Source organism: Bombus impatiens, unplaced genomic scaffold (genome assembly GCF_000188095.3).
Source record: "Bombus impatiens unplaced genomic scaffold, BIMP_2.2 scf_0653, whole genome shotgun sequence".
In the NCBI taxonomy this organism is placed as follows: Eukaryota; Metazoa; Arthropoda; class Insecta; order Hymenoptera; family Apidae; genus Bombus; species Bombus impatiens.
The window spans coordinates 45,582-73,540 of record NT_177072.1 but is presented as its reverse complement, the minus strand read 5'-3'; the positions used below and the strand labels follow the sequence as shown (position 1 = coordinate 73,540).

The 27,959-nt window shown below is 34.5% G+C and overlaps 1 protein-coding gene across 3 annotated transcripts in view; it reads right to left on the bottom strand.

Annotated features, from left to right (window-relative positions):
- Positions 1-7: 7 nt before the first annotated feature.
- LOC100748465 (monocarboxylate transporter 2-like) overlaps positions 8-27,959 on the bottom strand; it is a 63,399-nt gene continuing 35,447 nt past the window's right edge. For 2 of the 3 annotated variants that reach the window (XM_024369994.2, XM_003492153.4), the window contains 7 exons: positions 5,483-5,668; positions 5,034-5,181; positions 4,578-4,854; positions 4,045-4,288; positions 3,388-3,525; positions 2,990-3,277; positions 706-2,511 (listed from right to left, as the gene is read on the bottom strand). In XM_024369994.2, coding sequence (XP_024225762.1) covers positions 2,129-2,511; positions 2,990-3,277; positions 3,388-3,525; positions 4,045-4,288; positions 4,578-4,854; positions 5,034-5,181; positions 5,483-5,668 — 1,664 coding nt within the window. In that variant the 3' untranslated portion in view covers positions 706-2,128. Of the gene's footprint in view, positions 2,512-2,989; positions 3,278-3,387; positions 3,526-4,044; positions 4,289-4,577; positions 4,855-5,033; positions 5,182-5,482; positions 5,669-27,959 lie in introns of all 3 variants that reach the window. The other variant, XM_033322673.1, reaches the window with a different exon arrangement.

Below are 27,959 nucleotides of genomic sequence, written 5' to 3'. Positions count from 1 at the left end.
GAGGTATTTGATAAAATCATGTTTCTGTATTAACAACGTTACAATATTACAATATAGGCAGTTTATTCGGTGTTGTTTCTTTTGCTGCAGCGTGTAATAAACAGTAATTCGTAAATTATTGTTCTTTACGATGTTAGACTAGTAGCCTTGCGTTATCATCGTGATAACAATAATATGATAAACGTAACTTAAACGCGACGTCGCGTAGGCAGGTGTCGAGTCATTAAAATAATATTTCATTAAAAATACTCTCCGGCTGGTTCTCATTATTATATTAGATATTCATCAGGCTATTTGTTTGATGATATTTTTAACTCATTAAGGATCAAGTAATGAAATAATATGTGAAAATTGCAAAACGCAATATTATTCTGATAATAGATACTTTACGGATTAGAAAAAATAATTCTCGGTATATATAGGAATTAATTATACAAATTACAGAAAAAATTTGTAATACATACAAAATTTACATAATTTAAAAAATGTGCATAATTTAAAAATGTTACTATTATACTATAAAAACTTTAGAATCTAAGTAGAGGAAGAAATAAAGATGAAACAAATATTTAAAACTTTCTTGAAATAGAATATACTGACGTGAATTGACTGGAAAAAGTTGCAAATGGAATGTTGTATCAACGCAATGTTGATCCTTAATGAATTAATTTGATAGATTCTTTAAATAAAATTATAGTGTTTATGGCTCGATCGCATAAGGTATTACAATTGTAATACCAATTTGGTTTCTCTGTACAAATCCTTGATATACTGTTGGCTTCAAATTGTCCTTAATCGACTATTTCGGGGCTCTTTAACTGTAATCTACTTTGTAATACCACACGCATGTGCATACGCTTATTATCACGTATATAAGTATGTATATATATGTACATAACATGCGTATGTATGGTTCTAATATAAATAGTTTGATAAATAAATAGTGTTGTTATCTCTTTGCATTTGTACCGATCGCGATTCGCTCGATCACAGAAAGAGAAACGCTGCACGTATGAATATTCTCTTAAAATGCCTCGAACGATACAATGGTACAACCATCAACTCTTGTACCTGGCTACATATTTATTCGTATCGTTATATTATACCATTTATCGCTGCATACGAATTTCGTTTGGACTAGTTTCAATATCTTTAGCTAGCATTGCCTACGTGCAAGCAGATTCCTTCGAAAAAGACTCTGGGTCGCAACTTTTACATCGACATGAATCGAACAATCTTGTGTTTAACAGAATTATTCAAAATTTTAGTTTCAATTTTTCAACCTTTTTTTAATAGAAGATCTTAATTTTCTATGATTCACAATTTTTAAAATAAAAATTACATTAAAATAAAGAAACTTGAGCTGTTTGTTTGAATGTGTCCTGTCTTTCTTTTTTGTTAAATTGACGAAAGATCGTTCGATTCACACATCTACGCGTGGCAGTGAACTAATACGAAGCTTTAAACAAAGACGTCGACGGGAGTCGAGGTTATCTCCATGTGGACGGAACGTTTCCGTGGTTCCTCTCGTCGAAAGCCGACGTTATTGTCCTTAATTACACCGCGAATTAAGTGACCCTTACTGGAATTTCCTACAGCTCCATAGGGACGTTTAACGCAGATTAACGTGTTTCGTTCGCAAAAGTATCGCTAATATGATCTCTAACAGTATCTTAAATCAAAGAGGAACAAACGAGACAGACGATCGAAGGCAGCGCGATAACGAGAAATGTCGGCCTCTTGAATAATTCCCCTCATTTTTTTTTATCTTTTTAAACTTTATTCGTGATTTTGATTCTCGAGCCTCCATTCACATCGCATAACAATAATTATGTAATAATATCTATCCTTTTTTTGTATTATTGCAATTAATGAATTATTCCAAAATTCAATTTGCATAAAATTCGGAAAATACTAATTTTCAGTGTTTACAATTCCAATTCACATTCACTTATGCAAGTAAATCAAAATTTCTTTTACGTAATTAAAACAGTATATATATACAAAAATTACATTACAAACTTAAAAAAAGCAATTTAAGTATCCATTTACATAAAAAAAGTCGTAAAATTTCATTCAGAAGCATCCTCAGTGAGTATTAACAGCTTCTTGGATTCTGGTGATCGAGTTACGTGCTTGCTTCGTCAATCACTGTGATCACCCTATTAGCAGGAGGCACATTCGTCACGTGCCACTTGGGCTTGGGATCGGTCTCTTCGTTAGTCGGTTGAGGCCCTGGGGATCGATCCAAATTCGATTGACCACCCTTTGAACGAGCCAGGGACCACCTTCGGCCTCGACGATCCGTGATAATCGGCATTTCAGCTATCAGATTGTTCTCGAATTCTGACAGCATTAGATAATTCTCGACCTTGTTGCACGAGGTTATACAGTCTCCGATGTAATCAAGGTCCTCGAGCATGTTGTCAGGAAGATCCATATCCGCAATTCCCTCCTCGGAGATACACGTTAATTCTGGCTTCTCCGGGGCAAGGCCGTCGATCAATTCGCCTGCAATGAGATTCCATCGTTTGCTATCTCGGTTTGATTTTTTCTTTGATGTTATAGAGTTGATTGACCCTTGAGATATAATATAAAAATTCGAGGTTTTAGAATCGTAAGCCTCAGTTGAATTATATGTGATCACAGCAATATGGATTATATTTGAGTTGGGTTATTTCATTTTAGGATATTCAATCTTAATTTATATCTTATATCCTTAAATATTTGATTTTAGTGTTCAATGTACTTAAATTTTATATGTATTTTTTTTATTCGAAGAGGAGATCCTATGACTGATACAAATGTGAGGAATAAATGAGGGAAACAGTAGGGTTAACCTAAACTTTTGTGGTTTGCTTACGGCCCGAGGATATATAAAGGAGATTTAAAGTAGATATTAAAAATTGTATGTCGAAGATTTTAATTATAAAGACAAAAAAAGTTAGTCAACATTAATATAAAAAATAACGTAAGTGAGTAAATTTACCTGGATTTGGTGCAATCTCAGTTCCAAGCACAAGAGCAGCCGCAGCAGCTCCTGCAGCAGCCACATGTGGACCATCGTTGTCTGGTTCCTGGCTAAACGACAATTTTCGGCGTTGTGGACAATTATCCGAAACGCAGAGATGCTTGGTTCCGTTAGATCTTATGTGTTTATGCCTCGATAAATTTCTTCTGTGGAGGTCTATGAAGAAAAGAGTGAAACTGCCTACTAGAACACAGGTCGAGCTGAAGTAGTAACCAGCCTTCCCACCGTAGTTAATGTTCATGTATCCTGAAAAATCTCATACTCTTAACATTTTCTTGATCGATGTTATACTGTGTCATTGAAAACGTAGTAACATTGAGGACATTCTTCAAACAAATTAAATATTTCACTTTTACCTGAAATTGGAACTCCAATTGCTATTGGTATAGCTTGGAAACATTGTACGAAACCCCACGTTCTTGCGAAATTTCTTGCTCTGACTCTCTCATAGGTGTACATTTTGAGACTGTAGTGGTAACCACCACAGAAGATGCCTGCAAAATTCAATGCTTCATCTTAATTAAAACCGGAATTAACTTGAATTTATAATAAAGAAGTGGTAAAATTCGAATTTCGGAGAGAATGTGAGTCGTTAGTGAGTTAATCAAAGTCAATGTTAAGAAAGGAAGGGTTTTTGAGAATCTTTTTGAACGAGGTCACTGTCATTATTCAATATAGCTTTACATATTTTATTTAATCTTATATGAGCAAAGCTCTATCTGCAATGAAACATTCTTTGTAGAAGAATAATACAAGAATACAATTAAAGAAAAAGAAAGGAGATGAAATGATAAAAATATTATATATATACAATAATAATAATAATAAATAATAAATAATAATACATAATAATAAACTATATATAGTTTATTATTTAATATTTATTATATAACATATTATATATAGTTATAGATAATTCAAAAGAGTCGAGAACTTAGGTAGGAATTAGATGTTTATCCTGAAAGGATTTTTTCTGAAGTGTTCACGCACTTTTACAGGCGGGGATACTGTACCGTAAATCCAGGCGAACAGCACATATCCATGATAATTTCCTTGAACGGCAGTGAGGGCCAAAATGCACAATCCGCATACAAATATCGCCGCTTGCGTAAGATACTGACGCGCTATCCTGCATTCGACGCTGTGATGCACGACTAAAAGGCCAAAGGCGACACAGCCGAGGGTCCAGGCCAAACCGAGGTAAGCCTGAAGTAGGATCACCGTGTCACCAAGACCTTCTTCCTCGGCCTGATGTGCCTACAATGAAATAAAATATTTAGAGGACCAAATTTAGTTCAAAATATTTTCCCACTCTTGCACTTATTAGATTGCGGGTGTTTATGCAATTTTATATTTTTATAGATACCATCAATAAAATGGAATTTATATAGAAATTTGTTTCTCCTATTGAACATTGTAACAAGCACTTTGCTGTGAATATTTTATAATTCTATTGCATATTATATGCATTCTATCAATTTTGCACTTTTAAATATTCCAAACATATAGCATTTAATTATTTAAAGAAATTTATTACGCATTTTACCAAGTAAAATATCGGGGTGTTGATCCCAAAGGCAGATATTCCAGTGGACACCAGCAATATTCTTACTGTTTTGCTCTTCAGCGTACTGAAGTCGAAGAACGGTGGTCTGTCGTCTGTCTTGTTTTTATCTTTAATTTTACGTTTTTGATTTTTCAAATGTAAAATGGCTCTACGTTGTGGATGATACAAGGATGCGCTTCGATAAAAGGTACCCAGGATGAATGTCAAGAAAACGACTCCCGTCACTGCCTGAAGTCCTAAGCGCCAACCAATTTTGCTAAAATCGGAATACAGGATTTTTTATAATTTTGCTTTTTTTTATTAAGGAAATTTTTTTTCTCTTTTTCATTTTGAATCAAGTATTTTTATGTTACATCACGCTTGACTTAACAAATATCAATGAATATGAATTAGAGCTTTGTGTAATAGCTCAGATAAGAATATCTCTTTTGTTACCTAATCATTCCCTTTATGAAAACCGACATTACAGCGATACCAAGGCCACTTCCGGATACGATGAAAATCTCAACCAGTTCTCTTCTCCTTTTAAAATATTGCGCCACCATCAGCGTGCTACAGTCCCTCGTCATGCCAACCCCTATACCTGCGTAAAGTAATTAAACACAGTCCATGAACTTGCCATTATCTCGATCCCTCTGTATTTCTTCCCAAAGTAAAGTTTTATCTAAGGAATTATTCAAGGGAATCGTTTGTGTCGAAACTGTTGAGGGTAAAAGTGACGTACGAAAACTTGTAAAAGTCGAGTTACAATTGCTTAAGATGAAAGATGGATGATGTTTAATCAATGAAGAAGAATCGTTATATCATATAAGTTCTGTCATATTTCTTGTTTCTATGAAAAGAAACAGCAGTAGAGAATTCCTTGTATTTTTACAGTGACTCACCGACAACTGTGCCGTAGCTGAAGAACAACTGGTGGAACTGCGAGGCAAAAGAAGTGAAAAGGCAACCGAGTGCTGTAACGAGGCCACCCAAAACCGCGGTGAGTCTTATACTTTTCCTCCGACAGAACGCTATTGTTACGGGTGAAACTAGTAAAGCCACTCCCGTAGACATTGCTCCCAGCCACCCTATAAGAAGATAAAACTTTCTTAATCGCTTTTTGATCGTCGAACATCGTTGTTTGGCTTATATTGTTCTCAATAAAAAGACGTTATGTGATATACGTAACATCATGCAAGTTCATTAAATAGCTGTATTTCTATATATGTTCTTCTTTTAGTAACTTTATGGCCGCATAATAGAAATGTTTCGGAGTTCGAAACAGATAAAATAGCTTTACAAAAACTAGGATCTATTATATAAACTTTTCATTTATTACGAGTATGAATTTAAACGCGAATTTTTTAGTATTTTTGATGAAAATAATGCTTTTGTTAGCGATATACATAGTTCTATATTTTTGAAAAATATTTTGTATTTTATTTGGATCAAATTTTACATCAGGCTGAAGTTTTGTTTCTGATTCATAGAATTGAAATAGTTACGTAGTTTCTAAAAGTCTACAGTATTTTCTACAAATTAGATTTTCTTAATAATGGAATTTTGAAAATAATGATGAGTTTTTATATTACCGATGGTTCCGGCTTAAATAACGCTTGTTCTTCATTTCGCCTAGCATACTTCTTGCCATTTGATTGTTCTTTCCTTATGCGACGTTTATAGCTGATTATATTTTTCTCATTGCATAATTCTGTTTTTATATCTTAAATGAAGCTATTACCTTTTCAAGCTATATATATGTATATAAAATGATTCTCTTCCATCACTGCACATTAATGGATAGCGTTTGCACCTTTTAGATCCATCCCTTTTTCATATTGATCGACAGATTTTCTTAAAGGAACTGTCTTCCTTTGATTGATGAGAGTAGTTAGTGATTGAAATATCAATAAGTAGATATTAATCTGATATTTCACGAAAAACAGCTACTGAAGTAACAGACCCAATTTATTAGAAACTTGATACTTCATAAAATATGAAAGTATATAAAATGTTATATAAAGTGTATAAAATATTATAAGAGGTGTATCGTACGAATAATTATGAACCATAATGTGCCTCGATAATTTCCTGTATATACAAATTCGAAGAAAAACAAAGTGATATTGACTCAATTGACCAAACACCACGATCAAACGCTTCACGCGCCTCATCATCCATTGATATTCAAATTCTCTCAAGCTTCATTTGCACCGTTCAATATACGATTTATGCGGTTCGTATGCCGTTACGGACTCGAGTTTCGCCCCTTGACGTTCGATCCCGACCGTCCACATTTCACCTTAGCGGTTTGTAATCATAATAAACGCTTTACGCTCCCAGAGTTCCTCTCAATTAGAACCGTATAGTGGCATGATCGATATTTCTGACTCGCTATTTCGTGCTGGACACCGTATTTTCACTACAATTCTCGCCTTCGTTGAATTGGTTCACCGTTAAGAGATCGAATATGATAAATCGATTCCGTTCCGAGACAGTATCATGGCCACTTTCGTCGTCGGTTCTAATTCATTTTGAAACGGCCACAAACGATCGTACCAGTGATCGTTCTTTCTTGCTTACGCGTTTTCTTTTACCACGACCGCAGCGATCGGTCTTCTTAAAACCGCCTATTAAATGTCGACTACCTTGCTAAACAGAAGTTGACTCGCGATCGAGGTTAAGACTGTTTTAATTACGGCCACGACGAATAGCCTGAATGATTAGCAGCGCTCCGCTCGGTCATTTAATTAATTTTCACTGTTTGCCGACGCCGCGTTTGTCGAGTCGGCTCATCGATCAATCGTTCGAAGAATGCCGTCCATCGTAAAATATAGAGCCGGCTCTTGTAGACAAAAGGGTACTCCGGAGGATAAAACGAGAGGTTATTAATCTTGCAACTTGCTTTTGACGGTCACGGATGCAGTCTTTATTGAGAAAGTGGGCTGGCGTGTTGCTGCATCTACTTTGATTCAATAGCTTTGTCGTCGGATCAACACGATGAATTCGAATGGAGTCTTTCGAGTAAGTGAATTGGGATTTTTGAAAAGCTTTCTTGCGATATTTGTACTTGAGTGATTCTTTGAGTGTGAAAGCGTTCTTGAATTTTTCTAGGTTTGAAGAATTACTTTCTTTTTGTTTAATTCGAAGCGAAAATTCGCGATATAAATTATGTAGAATGTGTAGAAATTTCAAAGAATCTGACTGTTCAAAGAATTATGTATTAGATTTATTCTTCCCAAACGAAAGATACAAAGGATGAAGACTAAGGGATGTTTCCCTTAAGTAAGAAACAACTGTTTGGGACGAATTTATCGATCACCTGACCGAGCAGTTCTTTTTACGACTTAGTTACAAAGACATCAAGTTATCCGGATGACAAAAAGGACCACTTATTAATCTCGGCAGAAAGGTTGGGACATGATAGGCTCCGTGTTAAACGATTTCACGTTTGTGGGAAATAACCTATTCGTAAGGCATGGCTTGCTTTTTTACTCTCGGTCTTTTCTTTCCCCTTTAATACCTCATCTTTTTTGTTCTATGACAGCCACAGTTCTTTTCGGTATTTTGGTAGTACGAAAAAAGGTGGACGTAAAATAAATAAATTAGAAATGAGATTTGAAATAAGAAAAATAATTTTTTTGACGTGTGTTTTTGAATACATTTTGCAAGGAACTTTAATAAACTTAAATAATAGCATAAAGACATATTTGCAGTGTTTCGATCACAATTATATTATTATCCAGTAAATTATAATTGCTATTTGATAACACTAGCAGGAAAAGCCGAATCAAAATGCTCTATAAAAAGATTAGAAACTATCGTTTTCATAAATACAATTGTTTGCCTTTATGTGTCTTTTCATTGAAAAGAAACAGATATTTTCCTACATTTACTGATAATAGTAAATTATTTTTAATAGAGACAATTATTTGATGATCGTTTCGAAAATGTAGGAAAGATTTAATAGAACTAGACAAAACTCTGGTAATCATAGTACTAAAGAATACAATTTATAAATAATTCTTCATAAACATAAAACATTTAAAAGAACATTGTATACCATGTATTAGTAATGTACTGCCATACCGTACATAATGTAGTACTGCAATAATGTAGGAAATGAAAGCAAAAAGGTTCATCCCGAACTTGTAGATTTCAAACAAGATATTCACTGTATAATGCTACCTCTATTATATACCGATTCCCTTTCCTTGATCCCTTGCCACCCTTGTCATCGGTCAGGATCAGGATCCTCTATCGAAAATCCCACCAGTGTCTAGCCCACGGTTTCACCCTTGAATTTCTTTTGAAGCCAGAAAACGAACGAGAGGGAGAGTGAATTGGCGAAAGAGAAGGTCAATGACCCTGCAAGATTCTAAGCTCGCTTTCATAGCAACTGTACCTGAACGGGAAGCTCGGTTACCTCGAAGGAATTTCGGTAAAGTATAAAAAGTATAACCGAAGATCCATACAATGATCATTCGTTCATTACAATAATTACAAAAATTCCATAATGTGGTCTTTTCCCTTAATATCACGCGATAAATGTCTTTAAGGATTCATTGTTCAGCGAATGAGTTTTGGCTCCTTTTCTTTTTTGAAACATCGCGAAAGAACTGGGTCATTTGTGTCAACATTTACATTTTTGTATCGTTTTAGTCTTTCAAAGAATCTTCCTTAATCTTGTCTTTATTACATTATATGATTTGTTTTTAAGTGAAATCTTTAAATAATTTTCCAAGAAGAATAAAAATTCGCTTTGAACAAGTACGAGTGAAATTTTGCGCGAAAAATTTAGGAATATCTTTGTGTTGTGTATGTGTGTTCGTATTAATTTTTTATTTAATTTAAATTTATCATAGATTGTATCATCGTTTGCTCGATATTATTTAAAATTCACAATCCAGATATTCTCTTAAAAATACGATTTATCTTTTCTTCATTGTCATCGTAAAAGACCTTACAGGTTGCACAAAAAATTTCGCGTGTCGTCGAAATGTGCTCGGTTCTTAAACAACGACGCTCGTAAACGGACAGCAAAAAGGGAAAGTAGTGCTCGTTAATAGTTAGAAGAGCATCGGGAGGATAAAGAATAAAGAGGCGGCAGGACTCCAAAAAAATAAATCAGACGATACAAGAGTTAGTTTTACGACAACGACATTAACGTGAAGTGATTTTAATATCAGTTTTCGGGACCATTTGTAAATAATAATAAAGAATCGCTTTCAATTCTCAGTCTCACAACACTCGATACGTAAAATATTTCTGAAATGGTCATAATTATAGTTTCTCAAATACAATCGTTCCTTTTTTCCCAGCTGCATTAAATATTCATACGATATAGTATACTCGACGCTTCCTTTTCGTTGTCAAGGTCCTGCTCAGAGTTCAACTTCGTGAGTTTCTCTGTTTGGCACTGGCTGCGCGCGATAAATTTTAAAGTCCTGTTCGAGAACATGTGGACCGTAGGAAAACACTGGTTAGATTTGTATTCTTTTGGTAAATTTAAATATAACTGATATCAATATATTCTGTGTGTGGGGCTGATGATTTAGGAACGTGCGATGAATTAGGACAGATGGCTCTTTTGGAAACATCGAATGTGTAGAGTTTGCAAAGTAGCTGGTGTAAGCTTTTATGATGACATGTGCTGGTCTTTATATTTATACACTTATATCGTGCCATTTTCTTTTAACTTTTATTGTTTGAAAGCCGTACAAATTTCTGGTTCTATTTTTATACCTATTCCTACTTGTCACTTTATTTTGGTTTATTAAAAAAGTAACTTTTGCGAAAGATTAATATCATATATTACGTTTTCTCTAAAATTCTTTTAACCATAATCTTAGTTATAACATATGCTTTATTAAAGTATATTTTATTATTTGTATATAACGTATAATTTTAACATCTTCATATAAGTTTTCATTTCTATTCTGAAATTTTTTATATTTTACGAATTTTAAAATAGATATATTATACATCAAAACTGATATCTGCCTAATGTCTACATAAGAGTGTGCGCGTTTTATTAAGTAATTTAGTCATGGAGAGGCTGTGGGCGCACAGTTAAACATTGAGATTAGAAAATAGGATCGTCGATCCTTGCATATCGTACCTACGTTGAAAACAGGTTGACGGTATCGTTTCGTTCCTTCCAACAGCAACCATGCTCCGACAGCCCAGTGAATTCCCGTGGCAAGAATTTGTACCATAACGCCGGTTACTACGACCACCCAACCCCAACCACTCTCCGGGTAGTAATGCTGTCTTATGGTACATCGTGCGATGTATCTACACCGCACGAAAAACAACCACAATAAGAGCACTGAACGCTTGCCTTGAAGGCTTATACGATTTACTTATGGTCATTTAAAAATTTCCACTTTAACTTAATTATTATTAGTGAATGAATATGTAGTGTATACTTATCGCTATAACGTGTCTATAAGATCGTTATGAACATTATAGTATATTTTATAATCACTTTAGACAATTTCAAAGAACATTTCAAATTTTCTTACAGAAAATTACAACTCGTTTTATAGAAGTTAACATTCATTGTAATTGAATATGTAATTAGCTGCCCAAAATTTACAGTTACCAAAATAAATGGCCAAATTATATTTTGTTAGTAAATTTGCGAAAATAGAATCTAGAAGTTAATAAAATTTCAGTAAAAAAATATGCACCATAAAAAAGAATGGATGGTCAAATTATTGACAAAAGGACCACGTAAATCGTATCCGCAAGATCAGACCTAGGATCCTGATTTTCATCTTCTTCGATCTCCTTTGGACCTCTTCGTTCTTGCAGACAAACGACTCCTTCGCACTCTCCTGAGAAGGAAAGTTCACCTATTTCACCGGAAGTCGCTACCCCGCTGTCCTCGCGAGCGGGACAAAGTATGACATTCCTTTCGTTGCGGTTTCGATTCGTCATCCCTTGACTACTTTCACCAAGGCACACTGTTCATATTTACTATCTTTTATTTCTCATTATGGAATAGTGTCTCTGTCTATTTAATTATTTTGGTCGCTGCCGTTTATTAAATTAAAGATTTTCATATCATAAAAAAATAAGATTAAAATTTTAATGTTTAGGTTGAATTTCCAGTGTTAAAGATTTCTATGTTAAAAATATTTTATCGTATTTTGATCTTTTATTGGTATCTATATTTTACAGCTGCCTTCTGTTTCCTTCCTTTATATTCGAAGGTCCACAAAGCATATAACTTTCAAAATAAATTTGCCATTCTTAATACCCGAGGGACAGATGAGAAAGATGATAAAGAAGCAACGGTCGAATATTCGCCGTTCAAAGATTACCTTATAAATAAGTTTATTCCGAAAATCATCCTCAGGGAGGATTCATCGTTTCAAAACTAGTTCCAAAACTACCACATAGAGAGAAATTATGATACAATAGATTTATGTTTAGAATCGGATCTGGAATATTATATAGTAAACAGGTTTAGAAATATTGGCATTGGGTTTCAATTTCATGATAAGCTCGCAGGGTCGAAGTATCGACTATATTAGTAGTAGAAATATGTTGGAAACTTTATTCCGGCCATGGTGGAGATTAAATCCTATACCTTGTGGCAGATGGAAGATAGCCACGCAGATAAAGTTGGTAAACCGAGTGTCCTTTCTATTCTTTTACTCGGAAAGTTCCGCGGGAGAAGTTTTAAACCGAGTCGGAAGTTCCACTTCAGAACAAAACTGAATTCGAGACTAATGCCTCGACTCGAGCAACCTACTATCTTTCTACTTGTTAAATGAAATAGAAGAGAAAAAGCAATATTGTTTCCTCTCGCTCATTTCATTTCTTTCTTTTCTGATAAAGAATGTAAAACATTCGATTACCAATACGTCGAAATTAGGAACCTAACGTTATTGGATTACCAAAGAACTTGTAATATCGGAATTGTTAAAAACGAATAAAATTCGAAATATTTAGAAAGATATACTATAGTAATTTCTTTAGGTATAAATTTATTGAAATCGGAAAAAGACAATTATTTCGAATTCTGTTGATAATGAGCAACGAAATAGGGTTGGCATTCCTGAAAGTCACCAGGTGGACATCGATCGAATTGAGTTGATCGCATGGATATTGCATGAATTTTTGTAACGAAAGGATGCAGAAAGTTTAATGTAAAAATGTCTTGCATTATTAGCTCATTTTATTTGTGTAAAGACAGTTATACCTTATTTTCGTTGCCTAACAGTACGTGTAAAGTTTTCGTTGCAATAAACGAATTAGCGAAATAATTAAATCGAGAGTCGACTGATTAAAACCTACGCTTTAAGAGATTCTCCCCTGAACTTATATTTATAAATATCGAACGTGACAAATAAAATGTTCTAAATGACTTAGAATGACTCACTTGTGGATGACTGAATATAAGCAATTGTATCTTTGAATCAGAAGCTTGAATTAACACATTTCTCTCTTCGTAATACCAAATCATCTTATGTAATCTGTGCGAAAAATGACAAAAGATACCATATATAAAAGAAGAGTATCGATATGATCACGAGATAAAACTCGTTTAAATCTAACATGTGCGTATCCAGGTCACAAGTAGCAGGGTTCTCCGTTGAATTACACTAAAAGCTCGGCAAATAAGAGCAAAGGGGGTGCGTTAACTAAAGAGCTGAATGTGTAGACATATTCCTGGTCCATTGTAATTGAGCCAAGCTGGAGCGGGTAAGTAAATGAAAGTAAAAGTTCGTGAATATACCAGCAACAGAATCTTAATGCGGAGCGCGCGATTTTGAAAGGTAAGCGATACGTAACAATGCGACGATTCATATAATCTAAATTCGGTTCGGCCCTTCGCTCGTATTTCATGTTCAATACCGGATGATTTGTGGTCAAATTTATTGCAAAATCGTTACGCTATTTCGGCTCAGTCGAGCGAAGAGGGAGAGAAAAATGGTTGAATTGAAATTTGATTTCCCTATTACAATGGAAAGATTTTTTAATGCATTTCATTTAGGAAATTTTTTATTCAATTTTTCCCTTAGTATTATAGGTATCTATAGAAAAAGTGCCTCCTGTGGAAAATTCAATAAAGTTTTGTCCACTACATTATGCTTGGATCGCGGTACAAATTTTCTAAAATAATCAGTTTTCAGCTGAAATGGGTCAACGATGCTACGTGTCGTTGGATCGAAATAAAAATACCTAAAACAACATGCCATACCAAAAAGTATCACGTAGCATTCTTTTTCTTCTCTTTCTCATCTTTTTCAATTTTCATCTTTTTGGAACTAGCTTTTACAACAAAAATCATTCCCCCTCTGATTACTTTTAAAATTCATCAAAATATCATAGAAAAAGTAAAAAATTCCTCTTATCGATTCTAATTAAAACACAAAATGAAAAATTTATGAACCGATGATAATAATATTTTCCACGTCTCAGTGTTTCAAACCACCATAAACACTTCAAGCCACGTGCACTGTTTCGTATTTGAAACTACCTATTCCCTCGAGCCAGATCGACTGCACTTTGTTTCCTGTTTGGAGCAAAACCCGACTGACACTTTGTGACAAAAAATCACGGGATTTCAGTAGAAAAGGGACGTAACACGCTAGACGAGGGGCGCGTTGTCGAACGCGGACTGGATTCGGTTAGGTGGTTCACAGAAGAGGACCGTCGCAAGCTGGGCTTGCGTAGGGGAAACCAGTGGGCCAATCCCTTCGTTTTCCTACCTAGCCACGTGCTTTCATGGCCATACAGTTTGCGTTTGGATTCGCGGTGGTTCACGATAAATCGGGTTCGAATCAAATATCTGCGCTGGTCAAGCTTATCAGTTTTGCATATGGGGAGAACTAAAGGATGAAAAATCGATATTTTAGTTTTAGGCAAGAACGATTAGGTATATTTTCCCAATTGTTTGTCTCTGGTTTTTTTATCAGTTTTGTAGCGAACGAGATTAAATTATTTAATGGACAGCTTTTGAGTTGCAATATTTGGTTTGTCTTGGAACATAGTTACAACAAAAAAGTGTTTTAAAATTAATCTTTGCATAAGTTATGTATTATAGAATGGTTATATTGGTCTTATTAATATCATTTTTATATTAATTGATGGACTTATTCTGGGAATGAAAGATAAAAACTAAGAGATTGAATAAGGAAAAATATCAAATAATATTAATTAAAAAAATTGTGTTGGTAAAGTTTAATCATTTAAGAAACATTGCACAAAATCATCTAATAAAACATATGTATCTAACAATTATATGTTTGCTATATCATTTCGTTACTTAAAAATTCAGTATCGATTTATTATCCCCACTAGTTATAGGCTTTTGAAAAAAGCATAGACTCCTTTTAATTAATGTAGATGATTGAAGTGACACAAAACCGTAATTTTCGATCAAGAATTAAATTAAACTCAGTGTTCCAATGCATTCAGCCCGCTAAACAAATCGATAAAACGGTTTACCCGATCTGTTGAGTAACGATAAATCAATGTCAACAGGAAAAGTCGATCGATCGTTACAAAAGATAGTAACGGAGATAAACTCCAAAAATTTAACTGCCGAAGCGTATACTATAATAATTCCTGGATTACGAGTTCTAACATAATTTATCGTTATTTAACATATCACTCTTTAATTAACGATACTTCGTATCTCTATCCAATTATTCTACAACAATTTACATATCGTCGCGTGACACGAACGATAGTTAGCTACGAACATTTTGTACGCATAGCTTTCGCGGCAAATTATCAGTAAAGGAGGAAATCAATCATGAGAGAAAGAGAGAGAGAGAGAGAGAGAGAGAGAGAGAAAGAGAGATCGTTGCGACTAAAATCTTAATTGAATTCTGATTTCTTTTGACAACTCTGCTACTTAATTTATCTATATGAAATAAAGGAAACAGAAACCAACAAGAAAACCTGTTTCTCTATTTAACTTCATAAAAATAGGCACTTCCTACAGACTGTCTTATCGACGATATATTTAATTAATTCCGAGTACGAATTTCATCGTACTAATTGAATAGAATATTATACATAAATCATTTGAAGACATTCATTTTTTGATTGGTCGATACATTCGTAATAAATGGTATCTATCATAAATCGCGTGTTGAGTTATATAATTGAGAAGCTTTTTGGAAAAACAGTGTTTCTAATTTTAGTTTTCAATCTTTAAATCTTCATTGTTAAAGGATTTTGTCTTTTTTATATTTACATAATAAACACAAATTTTATAAAATATTTGATTTCATATTTGTTTTTTTTGAGGAAGTTTCTCGATACGATAGAGTCATGAAATAAAATTGAATTTCAATTTTCGGCCGCAAATCTCTCCAGAAATACAGATGTTAAAAAGAATCACGCCACTGCTGCAATTTATGCAGACGAGGGGTTAGTATCTTTGCAAAGCTCCTCTAAGGTACGACGCGCGAACTGCTTTCAAATCGTCGGCTGAATGCGCAAGTAGACGTCTGAAATAAATCTACCGTACGTCGTAGTCACCGCGAGCGTTCCGGAAGAAAACCTTCTATTTTCTTCAATGTACCGAGCAATGTAGCCAAACCTCACGCGTGAATCCAAGAAACATGACGCTTCTACATATTTCATGTAATTACTTCCAAATAATTCAATCTCACATAAATTTCATATAATTTCATATAATTCAACAAATTTTCCATTTGAAGACTTTTCCACTAAAAATTGGCGGTTATATCTTAATCGATATCTCGATCTGTAAAATTCTTAGATGACGTTCGTAAAATCTGCAAATCAAGCGGTACGTCACAGAGAATAAAGGAAGTTTATCGAAATCTCTGTTTCAATGATTCCAGAAGACGATAAACTTCCAAATCTACTACACGTGCAAACTCTTGGAATATTTAAGTTCTCTGAAAGTGGTTATTATATTAAGTTGGCTTCGGGGAACACGCAAATATCCCATAAAATTTCACAGTCCTTCATGCCGTATACCTGCTGTTCAACCCTATTTTTATTCTGCTCTCCATATTGCAGCTGTCTAATCGTCAAATGTTATAAATTGTGCGTGCGACGTACACCATCTTTACATTAACGCCATGGTTTCTTTACATTCTCTTTGACCACGTTAACGATTAACTACCATGAGCACTGTATGTAACTACTTTCTCGCCTCTCCTTTTCTTTTTGAACATGTTCCAAAATCAAGATCACTTTGATCACAAGATCAGAGGCACGTCCCAACGACCAGGACAAATAAAGAAGTATTCATAATGTTAAAGGGGAGAACGCTAAACGATGTCCTACCTTATGTGTAATTGCGAGGCAAATGATAAGCTTTACCTTGGATGAGGTGGTACGCGAGTTTTGGAAATTGTAGAAATGATTGGAGTAAGTATATTTCTAAATTTCGTTATGCACTCCTTCGTGATCGAATTGTTGTTTTATTTATGAGATATAGCATTTATCAATAGAAATATCTTGTTTTAATGGTTTTGCAAAGACGACGTAATATATTGAAATCTGAGATCAATTTTATCGAAGACAAATACATTACTCGTTTACTTAATTAGATTATAGTAAACTAATTTAGTAAACGGAAGTACAAGTTAGTTCGTAAAAGTACAATGTCATGTTTACCTAAGATGAAAGGATTAAGTAATTATCAATTATTAAAATGAGATTTCGGAAATAATATAATAGTAAGCATTCTCCGTATAAATTTAGTAAAAAAGTAAAAGTAAAATTTCAGTTTATTCGCGTAGTTATCTTGAAATCTATTTAATCGTCGAGAAATAATAGAAGATATATGCTCAACAAAATCAGTGCTATGTCGCCAAGAACGAAATATATAACGGCAGATACATTGGCACCCAAATTGCCCGAGGTCACCATTCTTCTTAACAAATGGCTCTGGTTAGTGGGCTGCTCTTCTACTTCGTCTAACCAATCTTGTCGAATTCATCCAGCAATGGGTATTAACGGTGATCTACAACCACGAGATTGGCAATTGGAGCACCGGTATGGCGGAAAATTTGCAATATCAAGCTACTGCGTGGTGACAAGCGGTAGACTTATCTGTTAGTCCATTCTAAATAATTTTTTTTATGTTCTTTGCATACATTTATTACAAGATACTTTGAACAACTTTTGATTCTCTTCTTTCGAACTTTCCGTAGATTTTGAAAGTTCAGAATTTAATTGTATATTTGTTTGATGATATCGTTTGTTGTTCTTCAAGAATTCTATTATTAATTCGAGTAATTCTATAAAAATAGAAAATTAAATTTTAAGCACGAATATTCGAATTTTTTACTATATAGTGGACAACGGTATAAAATTTGACATTTTGTTTTTGCTTTTTTGTACAATTGAAAAAGGAAATTCAATCGAGGCAGAGATGGAAAAAAGAGGAAAAACGAAAAACTGCGTCGTCAGCGAGTGAAAAGAGTAGGTAGAGATAGAAGGAAAGTAAGAAGTACAATGATTCTTGACGATAGACGTGAGTCACTCACGTAGATTACCAGAAGGATCTTATCCTTTGAAGAAATCTCTGGATTTCAATTTTCTAATTTCAAATTTTGGCTGATTTCTATGCAAACTGTTACGGACTTTCAGAATAGTACGCAACTTAATTTACTAAATTAATTGCTTCTACAAACTCAACGTTCACATACATAATAATGCTTTTATAATTTTATAATGAATTTACAAGATGAATTATTTATGTTAATTAAATAAAAATTAAATATATAAGTAAAGTAAAAGACAAATGTGGTCCTTGAGAAGGCAAAAAATTAATTAAATAACTAAATAAATCTTAAGAAAGAACACTTAATTAGATAAGTAAAGACCAAGTATTATGATAAATCAGGAAGTCGATAGCGGTAAAAGAAAATGTGTCTGATCATTTCACTACCAAGATTCATATTTACAGGGGAAGTCGAAGAATCATGTTCTTAATTTGCTAAGAGATAGCCAAGGGTTTTGCCCGAATATTTGTATTTACCATACATGGGAGAAAGCTTTTTGTCGATGTTTGTTCAACTATTGTATAGCTTTCAGTCTAGCGTGAGGATTTCCTTTGTTCCGGGACTATCGATTTGACTGCAATGCTACTCTGTGCATTAACGCGTGACTTTGCTTTCTGGCATCTTAAGCTAATACTGTAAACACACAAAAATATTCTTCTCGAGACAGTAAATTTAACCACCTATACTTAAAAGAAACCTGCAATTAATCACTAATCAAAAACGATAATTAACAGCCCTGATTTTTTATGATGATTGAATTTTTGCAATTGCAATATTTAAATTTAATGGTTTTTGTTTGTTGTACCTACTTGTTTGTTGTACCTTAGGAAGGTAAAAGAATATTTTGACGTGGCTATATGCCATTTACATTTCCATAATTCATTTACATTCATTTACATTTCGTTCACATTTCCATAATTAATAACATGGAAATATAAAGGTAACTTTAATTAACGAAGGAATGTGTAAAGTATCATAGCTGTCATAAATTGTTGAGAAAAAATTGTCGAAAGAAAATAACAATAAAAGCATGAAACTTAATAAATAATGTGTTGATATAGCTATAACAATTATTTATTATGGCAGCAGTATATATTATTGCGTCACGTCTTGAAGGTAGTGCCACTGTCTATATAAGGACCGTGAAATCGTGGTACGAGCTCATTTACTGCTCAAGCTTCGTATCACACAGATCGTGAAATTAATTAGGGTGACTCTGAGATGTGAATAGGGTCGACATGAGCTATCAACTAGCTGAGGGTGCTGGCTACTAGATTTTGCTTATTCTATTCACACATTTAAAGTAAAGTAGAAATTTTTATAATTTACTCTTATGATCATTTCAAAAAATTATTTTTAATAACCATTATTATGACAGTTAATATAATGACTGGGTATTTTCACAACAATCAAGTTACTACTCTCATTCTCCAAAATTTTTGCATATAAAAAACCAAAATTTTGGTATCAAAATCTAATATAATATCCAAGTTGTTTTAGTAACTTTTAATGTTATTATCTATTCTATTTCATCTTTTTTAGATATACTGTCACTAAAAAAGCGAACTTGTATAAAATATCAGGGATATTGTAATTTTATCTCATACTGAATCGGTAACAGTGGATACAATATTAAAGTGGAGACACCAGCTGCCAAGTCTGCCTACACAAAAATGTATTGTTAGTTTATACATCATCCACGCCTACATTTGAATACTGAGCTTGCAAGCTTTCAGAGCCGATAAAGAAGGTTTCTCATTCTGATCTCTGCTTTTCGACTTATCTAAACCGGATAAACTCGAGGGACAGATATTTTACCGGAAGCTGACACTTTCCTTCTCCAATACAAGTTAACACTCTTTAAATATACTACTCTGGACTATAATATTACCATATCAATCTCATCTTCTTTTTCATGCATTTGTCATCAGTGATTTAAGATTTCAGTCGTCATTATCAAAATTTCCTCTTCATTTTTTTTATATTTCGCTTTCTTAAATCACTTGAGTAAAAATTTCCAAGTTTGTATTCCCCATTCTGTCTAATTTTCTATCTTTACATCGAAATTTTCATACTTCTCGCGAGTTCAAGAATACATATATCTTCAAAAAATACTATAGAAACTATCCTCGTTCCACAAAATTCACGCATTAAAGAAGAGACTTGAACTGGAAGTTGGTCGACGTATCCCATCGAATTTCCAACGCACGAACGCTTTTCCACATAGTAAACTAGGATGACTCAAGCTACGGTTTCCATGAGGCAACCAGTTTTCACAGAAGGAAACTTTCCTGATCCGACGATGGAACTCGTTTATCCCATGGAAGGCGGTCGAATCTTTCACGAAAGCAATGACTCCAGAACAGTTCGTCGCGCTTACGCGCCGCGTTTATACGTGGTGAGTCTGATTGAACGTTAGCGCAGATATATAGGAACGGTTATGATCTCTGTCGGTGACAGCCAGGAAAAGGATCCTGGCTCCTCTTTTTTACGTAGAATATCTTTCTGTATAGAGGGTTACACCCAGCACTTTTTGCACTCGGCTTCTGTTGGCTCTCGCCAGGGGACGATGCAATGCTTTTGACAGAAGGCGTTAGCGTTATGTACACTTGATGACGAAGTGGTCAAAGGGAGCGTCTGCAAGATACGGGCATCCCCTTCGATTTCGCCAGAAGAAAATGCTCCGTTGTATGATATATTGACGAATGGGGAAGGAAAAAATTTCCTGATAATTTTAATGTCATTTATCTGACAATGGGAATCGGAGGGTCGCCCCGTGTTTGGAAATTTATGGAATGCGGATTTTGGAACTGGCTGAATAGTGCTTTTTGCCTATTTAAACCATATAAATGAGATTTTAATTGTTGAAACTCTGATTCTAGTAACTTAATTTTCCTTCTTTTTTCGTTTAAGGAGAATGCGAATTTTATTTTCAACATTTGCTATCTCCTTTTCTTGACATTGAATACTTAATTGATTATTCTGAAAACAGAAAGACTACTTTCTCTCGTTTTTATAACTCGCACGCATTAAAAGATTAATGAGGCATGATATCAGATATTAAAACAATTTACACGACTTAAATATTGGATACACTTGACAGCTCCATTTGCTGCGATTGTAATAACTTTCACTAAAACAAGTTTATCCAACGGGACTGAAACACTAATTCTAAATTCAAGTTTTGACGTTTACTATTCTGCTAATAATAAACTTCTGGCTTTTAACATCTTTAATATTTTTTACACATGATGAAAAATATATTAAAATGTCTATTTAGAAGAAATCGACTATATATATTATAAGAATAGCCGGCAGTTTTAATATACTTGTCAACACGAAGTATCATAAAATAAATCCTTCACGCTGACGATCGCGGTAAATGAATCACTGTCAACGGGTATGTTTCCACGTTCCAAACACCGACCTAAAATTGTAAACGCCGTTTAAAACATAGCGACCCAAGCTTCTATAATTACATGCTGCGACATCTTTCATTCATGAGGACACGCATTCGTAATCGTCGAATTTCTACCCAGTTTAACATGTCAGTCTTCGTCAGATCGACCTGCTTCTTTTCACACAATCTACCAGAGATACGTCGACGAAAAACGAGAACTTCACCTTCCAATGTCAGTTATCTCAGAACCTTTATAGATCGCCGCTCGAAACGAAACTCGCGTTCACTTTCGTTGGTACGAGTAACGGAACGGTGAAACGTTGTTGAATGGAGACACTTGTATCATCTGTATATTATACATTATATATACATATAATATCAATCTGTAGGTATAGATAGAAGCTGCCAATTTTGTTATTATTCCACATAAGATACATTTGTTTATTATAGTCATTATTTGTTTATTTAATATATGTGTAATTTGAATATCGTTAAAAATACATAATACATGCAGAAAGAATAATAAAATTTTCTTTATGATTTATCTTTACATTTTCATAGGAACGTTTTGATTAATTTAACAAAATGTTTGCCACTATATTTATTGGCACTTCGAATGGAATTAACCCAGTGAAAAATAGATTTTCTATTCCGAGGTTCGTCAATTGGGGCAATGACGTCGAAGTACTTGTACCTTGAAGATTGTGCCTTCATTCAAGTAATCTTTGTTTGGTTCTTTATGACTTTTTGTATGCACTTCAGGAGTGAAAGGAATATTTTTAACCATTAATTGGCACCATTGGGTTGAACACGACGATATTGGTATACGTAGACTGTATAACATTACTACATAAAATATAGAACACAGAAGAAAATTAGTCTAATCTAACTCAAGCATTCAAATCTAACGATATCAGTCGAAGATTAAAGAAGCGATTCGGTAAAAGAAATCAAATTAAGAATTCTGAATTTTCTCTCTCTAGTTATTACATTTAATTTAAAGTTTCCAATATAAAAAAAGAGTACTGAAACTTTAAACTCTCTTTACTCTAAACATAAATTTTTTTACTTTACTTAGCTACGAGTATTAGAACAACGTCACGGTTTACTTCCTTTATTCGCAAGTCGCTGTAGGATATCGTGAAAATGAGTGAAAATGATTCAGAATGAACTGGAAGTTGAAGAATATCCGCGAGAGCATTGGTTCGTTAATATTCCGATTAATATTTAATAACACGTTGCTTTACTGCTTCGAGGTAAGGATCCTAAGCGTACGGTCAGGAAATAACTACGATAACCGGAAATAATACAGAAAGCATTGTCGGTAATCTTTGTAATGCGCTCTAATTTATTTAAAGATACGAGCACCTGGGCGCATCGAGAGGGAAATTCTCAGTATTTCACCGAAATGAACTTAACTACGCCCGGGAGGACAGACATAATATACCAACCGTGGAAAACTATATTAAAAATTATTTACGAGCGACCACGTGCAATATAGTCGGCGAAAGTAAATTGAGCACGACCACTGGAAAAAGTATAACTGTCAAAGAGAATAAGAATTCGGTTTATCACGAGGTTCGACGGTCATTTTTATAGCGTTTAAAAACGGACACGCGAGTCGCGCACAGTGATACACGAGTCCCGAACAACGTCACTGTCTCTTAAGCGTCTTTTTTACGCCGCTTCTCCTGGGCAATTTTAGTCCAGTTTTATTCTCGTTCGATGTAAATCAACGTAATTCCTCCGTACGCTGAGAAATAAACTCTGTTTCTGCGTTCCTGAAATCTATACCCGCTCCCTTTTGCCCCAATTGCGAAATTGGGCCAGATAACTGGTGTTTCAAGTGTGTGATATTCTACTTGTGTTTTTGTAGATGATTTCAGAATTGGAACAGACACATAGTAGTTTATTAGTTACATTTCGAATTGAAATGAATATTCGTTATATGCTATTTTATTGATATTAGCATAAGAAGAAAAGTCTGCAAACTACAAGTTGTTATTAGTTTCTAACCAAGCAAGTAGTGAAACCACGAGTCTTCTAAATTGATAGTTGTAGAATTGGTTTAAAAGCTCTTCGTGTTCTTCTAATTAGAACAAACAGTACTTTAAACGTAAATTACAATTTTCGTCACTTATTTCTCTTCATACTTTCTTTAACGTAACTATGCAAACAATGACCATTTCCACAGCGAGAGCTTTAATTTCGACTACTTTAAAACGCATCATGCTTACTTTCCCAATGAAGCACGTTTATTAGGTTAAGAGTACGATCAGAAGTCACGAGATCCAGTTACAATTACCTTAAAATCAATTATACGGTCGCAATTGTTGCAATTGCCATTAGATGAAGGGCCAATTAAAGATCGTTGCTGCTTAACATGCTCGCGTTTGTATGTTTCTTCGTAAAGAGAAGAAAACTAGAGGAAGAGTGCCGGCGAGGTAAATTTGACGAAAGAACAGGAAAGTTCGCGGACAAATGTTATGTCTGGAAAAAGAGAAAAAGGGCTTGACGGCAGCCTGTAAGTCGTTTCGTTCGTCGAAATTTGAAGGATTTACGAATGCGTTTCAGAACTGAGCGCATCTGGACAGGATGTCTCCTATGACACGATGAAACTTCATGTTTCTTTTTACGAGTCTTCCATAGAATTTTATTTCGAGATGTCAGTCGATGATTTCTGGAAAACGTTCTCCGGTTGTATTTTTGGATTAATATCAAGATGTCTAAGCACAGGAAGTTTACGTTGAGAAGGTTCCTGCAATTCCTAATTTATCTCGTTTGAATGATAAAGCTGAATTGTGAGGTACAATTGAGCTACTATAGATCCAGTTAACCGAAAATTATTAACAGTAATACCTTCTTTTATATAACATATTCTTTTTCTTCTGGACAAGTAAAGTTGTACAAGCGATTGTCTCTACTTAAGATTGCAAGAACGTGTCCAATAGGAGTCAGGTTATATACTGATCGTCTTATTCTACTTAAAATCGTAAGAACTATGCAAGAGAAGCCTATAATTTACATCTTGTCATTTGTTTTTTAATTATTATCAGTTAATAAATCATAATGCAAGGAAGCCTAGATCTATTATATGAACATTAAAAAATCATAAAATGTCACTAAATAATTCTTGATATTTAAATTTCATTTTTATATATATTGATTTTTATTATTATAAAATTTGGAACGTGTATAGCTGACTCACTTTTTAAAGAACAGAAAAGGATATTACTTAAAAAATGAAATTGAAATACAGCAGAGTTAGCAAAACAGTTCCCCCATCAAACATCAAGCTCTTTCACACAACCCCTCGTATCCAAGCATCTCGAGCATTTTCCTCATTTCAAGACAAATTCAAATAATCGCGACGTCGCGTCGTCTTGCGTTTCAGGCATTTTAAACGTTTCCCCCGACTCGTATAGCGCGCTCTTTCGTGTTCTGTGGCACCAAACGTCAAGTTTCCTCGACGTATTCGTGCTTGTTCCCCAATAAATCTGCTCTCCATCTTTTCCTCAAACGACAATTTTTTCCTCGTTCGTTTGCAGCCTCGATTCTCGTCCTGGTATTTTTGCGCGCCTCGTATCTCTCATTACTTTATGTCGGGCAATTTGCGTCGCGAACAGCGCGCGTGCATCGTTGCTCTGTCACGCGTGTAACGGCTGACGAGCAAAAGACCCGTCCGCGAATTACATCTCGCAAACTTCATTCCAACACGCGTCACACAGCTCCTCCCTCTCGTCGCTGTTCATATTCGCGGATGACAGTAACGTCGTCGTGATACACCGTATATGGAACGTCGTGTTGTGACGTCAGAAATTACACGTGGATAAAATGGGCCAATCACTCCGACCGTGAAAGTAGCTTGCAACGAAAATAAGTTAGACCGGTCGGGGAACCGAGACTTGTTTGACATTTGGCTCGATCGTAGCCAACTGTTTGCGGAACTGGAGCTAGTATCTTTTGGTTCTTTTAGAGTTCCACGTTGTTCTAAGAACTTGTTTCTAACCTGTTTGATTAAGAAGTATGTGTACTTTTAATCGTGTGAATTATTTGCATTTACAGTATTAGATGCAAAATTATGTATTATCTGTTATTTTTAAATTAGCACGCGAGGAGAAGTTTATAGTCCATAACTTCTAAGTCATCAATTTACTAATAGTGGCTAGTAAATTATTACGCAAATAAGCCCAATAATACGAAGAATAATATGTCAGATCATTTATTATTATTTTCTTACTGTTAACTGGTTACAGCTTTATAACTTAATTCTTATGTCTTCAAAGTATTCCTTACCTTCTAATAGAAATAATAACGGAATTTTACATTAACATTTGACACTTAATAATACCTAATTTAAATTCCAACAAGATATCATTTAAAACTCCGAAATTTAGCTTCCAATAATCGTCAGTTACAATACAAAAGGTTTAATTTACACTCGTATTAATCGCGTTAAACCTAACTGGTTTCTAAGCAAAGTCCAATTGTTTTCTAATCTTCAGTGGTTCTATTTTGTGGTTCCCAAGTTTCTCTATCAATTTCACCTCCAGATAAGAAGATGCAATTATTGCAACTGTTTCCCTTGTGAACTTATCTAACAGTAGTTATCTGGCATTTTCTACTTCCCAGCGTAACCTCCGAAGGTAATTTCGTTTTTCCTCTGTAACCACTGCGACGAAGAAACAATACCGCGAGACGAATCTTCGTAAGAAACGAAGAAAAATCCGCGAGCAACGCAAGCTGGTAGATTTCACAAGATCCGAGGCATTTCCGTTTGATTGTTAACGTCCGTGGGACGAGCTTCGTCCCATCGTCGTTGATACCAGAATCCTCTTAGCTGGGATTCTCTTTTCTCCTGCGAAGGCCACTTTTCTTTATCTACGCTGTTACAATAATCCGCGTCCCTGAACGGAAACCTACCCAGGAGGAATTTGAACTTAGCAGAACTCGCTCCCTAACAGGCGGGAATTTCAAAGAATTCCAACGTGAAGGTATTGCGTAACTGGCTGTATGAAAAATAGCGGATCTACATATTCGCAGTAGGGGGCGATTTCAAGAACACTTTTATCGCGTTCCTTCCATCTTTCCACTTTACAGGTTTCTCTGTTTGTTCCTCGTGTTTCGCGTTTTATACTTGTGTTGTAAGCGAAGAATTCTATCTGACAGCGCGCGTGTTTCGCGCCTTATTGGAAGAGGGTTCCTGATCAGAGGGAGGAACATGTTGTAAGAGACACAGGGGAATTCAGAGGGGGATTTTTAATCTGATAGAATTTTAGAAGGGCTTGGTTTGCGTGTACTGTCATTCTTGTGTGAGTGAAATAATAACTTCGATTGTGATAGGCCAAGGAGTGAATTATTTTTTTGTTCAATTGACTGTGATCAAGTCAGGCGAAACAAAATTCTATTTTATTCTCTTTTTCAACGAATAGTTTCATCTTCCTGAATATCATTTTATGTATCGTTTTTAAACTGGCAATGCGAACTTTTCTTTTATATATGATTTCAATTTGTGAACTTTTACATATACAGACGTATGTCTTTCAGCATTCGTCAAAAGTCGAACATTGCATGTATTAGTTGATTGATGTGTCTGCGAACAAAGTGCCTATAAAATCAAATTTATAAAAGGAATTACTAATTGTTCCAACTGAAATACTCTTGAAATAAACTTAAAATCTAATTCAGGTCTTATATGCTTTCTATCAATGTTAATATTATTTCTTCCGCGTGTATCACGATAGTATGTAGTTCGAGCGAGGAAAACTAAAAGTTTGCATGAATCTTAAAACAGTATAGTTGCAATGAAATAAATGAGAATGCCAGGCTGGGTCTCGTTCAGGCAAGTTCCTCTTAAACGCTGATTGTAAGTTCTTAAAACTCGTTTTGCTCTCGAAGTTTCGCACAGAGTTCCGCCTTAGCTTGTTACTCTGTCTAAAACTTCCCTCTCACAACACGCTATCCACGCTTAAAAACACTCATCCCCCCCACGCTCACATACTTATATCTGCCAGTCAACCACTTTGACGCACGCACGCATTTCCTCGAATCTAACTTTCTAAATAACGCAATCGCAACATCGTGCCCGAAAAACTCTCTCGCCACTGTGTCGAGAACAATTCTATAATATTTGTGACTATAAAATAGTAACAAAAGAAATAATTAGGGAATTATCAAACTATTCTAACTAATATAATTCAGTAGATCTTAGAACTTTCATAACTAGTTCGCAATATGCATGTATAATGAGCAAAATGTATCAGAAATATGTACGATATAATATATCGAGTATTACTTTAAATGTTCTACTTTTATCCTAAGAAAATATACATTTGCACGAGCATTAATAATTTATTTGATTTATTTAGAATTATGCCTTGCAACATATTTTTTCGTATAAGTTTAGAAACCTAAGCTTCTAAAAGGGAGAACGTTTGTTGAGCTATTAATTCGTTTATTTTC